At 39.2% G+C, this 3,131-nt stretch overlaps 1 protein-coding gene across 1 annotated transcript in view; it reads left to right on the forward strand.

Moving 5' to 3' along the window:
• Positions 1-2,469, forward strand: part of cdyl (chromodomain protein, Y-like) — a 248,496-nt gene extending 246,027 nt beyond the window's left edge. The window contains exon 6 of the mRNA XM_039753356.1: positions 2,271-2,469. Coding sequence (XP_039609290.1) covers positions 2,271-2,468 — 198 coding nt within the window. The 3' untranslated portion in view covers position 2,469. The remainder of the gene's footprint in view (positions 1-2,270) is intronic.
• The last annotated feature ends 662 nt before the right edge of the window (positions 2,470-3,131 follow it).

The following is a 3,131-nucleotide window of genomic DNA, read 5'->3' on the forward strand; positions in this document are numbered from 1 at the left end:
TGGAACCCAACAGGGCTGACACACCAAAGTCCAACTACCATGCCTTGTGGGAATCGGTGGTGCTGTAAGAACCCAGGGGGGCTGCCATCCAGTAATCTGGGGAAAATATATAATACAGTATCTCACAAAAGTGAGTACACCCCTCTCATTTTTGTAAATATTTTATTATATCTTTTCATGGGACAACACTGAAGATATGACACTTTGATACTATGTAAAGTAGTTAGTGTACATTGCTGTCCTCTCAAAATAACTCGACACACAGCCATTAATATCTAAACCGCTGGCAACAAAAGTGAGTACACCCCTAATAAAAAATGTCTAAATTGTGCCCAAACTGTCAGTATTTTGTGTTGCGACCATTATTTTCCAGCACTGCCTTAACTCTTTTGGGCATGGAGTTCATTAGAGCTTCACAGGTTGCCACTGGAATCCTCTTCTACTCCTCCATGATGACATCACGGACCTGGTGGATGTTAGAGACCTTGCGCTCCTACATCTTCCGTTTGAGGATGCCCCACAGATGCTCAATATAGGGTTTAGGTCCAGAGACATGCTTGGCCAGTCCAGCACCTTTACCCTCAGTTTCTTTAGCAAGGCAGTGGTCATCTTGAAGGTGTGTTTAGGGTCGTTATCATGTTGGAATACTGCCCTGTGGCCCAGTTTCTGAAGAGAGGGGATCATGCTCTGCTTCAGTATGTCACATTACATGTTGGCATTCAAGTTTTCCTCAATGAACTGTAGCTCCCCAGTGCCGGTAGCATTCATGCAGCCCCAAATCTTAACACTCCCACCACCATGCCTGACTGTAGACAAGATGCACTTGTCTTTGTACTCCTCACCTGGTTACCGCCACGCATGCTTGACACAATCTGAACCGAATCTTGGTCTCATCAGACCACAGGACATGGTCCCAGTAATCCATGTCCTTAGTCTGCTTTTCTTCAGCAAACTGTTTGCGGGCTTTCTTGTGCATCATCTTTAGAAGAGGCTTCCTTCTGGGACGACAGCCATGCAGACCAATTTGATGCATTGTGCAGCGTATGGTCTGAGCACTGACAGGCTGACCCCCCACCCCTTCAACCTCTGCAGCAATACTGGCAGCACTCATACGTCTATTTTCAAAAGACAACCTCTGGACATGATGCTGAGCATGTGCACTCAACTTCTTTGGTCAACCATGGCGAGGCCTGTTCTGAGTGGAACCTGTCCTGTTAAACCACTGTATGGTCTTGGCCACCGTGTTCAGCACAGTTTCAGGGTGTTGGCAGTCTTCTTATAGCCTAAGCCATCTTTATGTAGAGCAACAATTCTTTTTTTCAGATCCTCAGAGAGTTCTTTTCCATGAGGTGCCATGTTGAACTTCCAGTGACCAGTATGAGAGAGTGCGAGAGCGACAACACCAAATTTAACAGACCTGCTCCCCATTCACACCTGAGACCTTGTAACACTAACGAGTCACATGACACCGGGGAGGTAAAATGGCTAATTGGGCACAATCTGGAGATTTTTCACTTAGGGGTATACTCACTTTTTTTGCCAGCAGTTTAGACATTAATGGCTGTGTGTTGAGTTATTTTGAGGGGACAGCAAATTTACACTGTTATACAAGCTGTACACTAACTACTTTACATAGTATCAAAGTGTCATATTTTCAGTGTTGTCCCATGAAAAGATATAATAACATATTTACAAAAATGTGAGGAGTGTACTCACTTTTGTGAGATACTATATATATATATATATATATATATATATATATATATACACACAAAAAAGGAGTCTATAATTTATAGATACAGTATAATTTCTCTTTTCTCTTTGCAGCAATGCTCCTAAAAGTTACATGCTTTATGAAAAGGATATGTTAGTTTCAGGTTAGTGTCAGGTTCTTCTTTTAATGTGGCTTTACAAAGAAGCAGATTAAATATGTGTTATTCTAAAAAGAATTTCAACTGTTAATGATATATAGTTGGCTAACTTGTAGTGGTCGAGTGTCAGGAATCTGCTTAACAGGCATGGAGATTATAAATCAATTACTGAAAGCCAATGTTAGGCAAAAAAGAAAAAAATCTCTGAAGTATGATGAAGTGCATTTAAGAGTTAAGTACTTCATTTTGTAAATGTTCCCAATAGCGAATTGAAAGCTGTAAGAATAATTAAGGACGGAAGCATTCTGATCTTTTGTTGTTGCCTTAGTGACTGACAGCTTAAAGCAAGTACTTTGTTAAGAGCATTGTGACCTTTTATTTATCTGGCATGTTCTACAGGCTAATGAAATGCTCTTCAGTGGGAGGAAATTGACAGCGCAGGAGGCGTGTGCGAAAGGACTGATTTCTCAAGTGTTTTGGCCAGGGACGTTTACTCAAGAGGTGATGGTGCGCATTAGGGAGCTAGTCTCTTGTAATTCAGTTGTAAGTCATCCTTTCATTTTTGTTGTTTTAATACATTTCAAATATTTTAATTAAATATGCATTAGAATCATGTAATGTATGAAATGTATTATGTTTTTCTTTTTCCTTAACATGTACCTACTTTCCTCATTTCAATCTTCTTCATTTTTAGTTTTGTTACAAAGTATCAAAAATCCATGTTATTTTATTATTTTTTTCATGGCTATTTGGGCACAATCAATGTGAACATGCACTGTTAATGATTGTATTAAGCTCTGAAGTACTTTTTGTTTATGACTTATACAGAGTATCAACTGTTCAAAGTCAAATCCCACCAAGATGAGCCATTGTAGATTTAGTTTCCCTTAAAACATTATGTGGAGCGCATTTCATATTTTTAGCATCTGTTGCTAAAATCTTGACACTAATTAACACCTGATGTACAAAAGTGTTAACTAGACCACTGGGGTTTAATACCAAGTCTAAATTTGCCATACGTGATTGATTGTGGCAGTGTACAAGATTGTACCCAGGGATTGTCCAAGACATTGTCCAGAGCTGCTTCGTGAATTTGCCTGTGCCTGCTGGGACAAAATGAAGCTTTCTGTTACCCTATAATGAAAAAATAGATACATAAAAAGGTAAATATTATTGCCATACCAAAAGTTTTATTGATTTACATCAGGCACTTATGGTATATTTATTGACATTAATTAATGATGACATGTCATTATTTCT

The sequence above is a fragment of the Polypterus senegalus genome, chromosome 5 (genome assembly GCF_016835505.1).
Source record: "Polypterus senegalus isolate Bchr_013 chromosome 5, ASM1683550v1, whole genome shotgun sequence".
NCBI lineage: Eukaryota > Metazoa > Chordata > Cladistia > Polypteriformes > Polypteridae > Polypterus > Polypterus senegalus.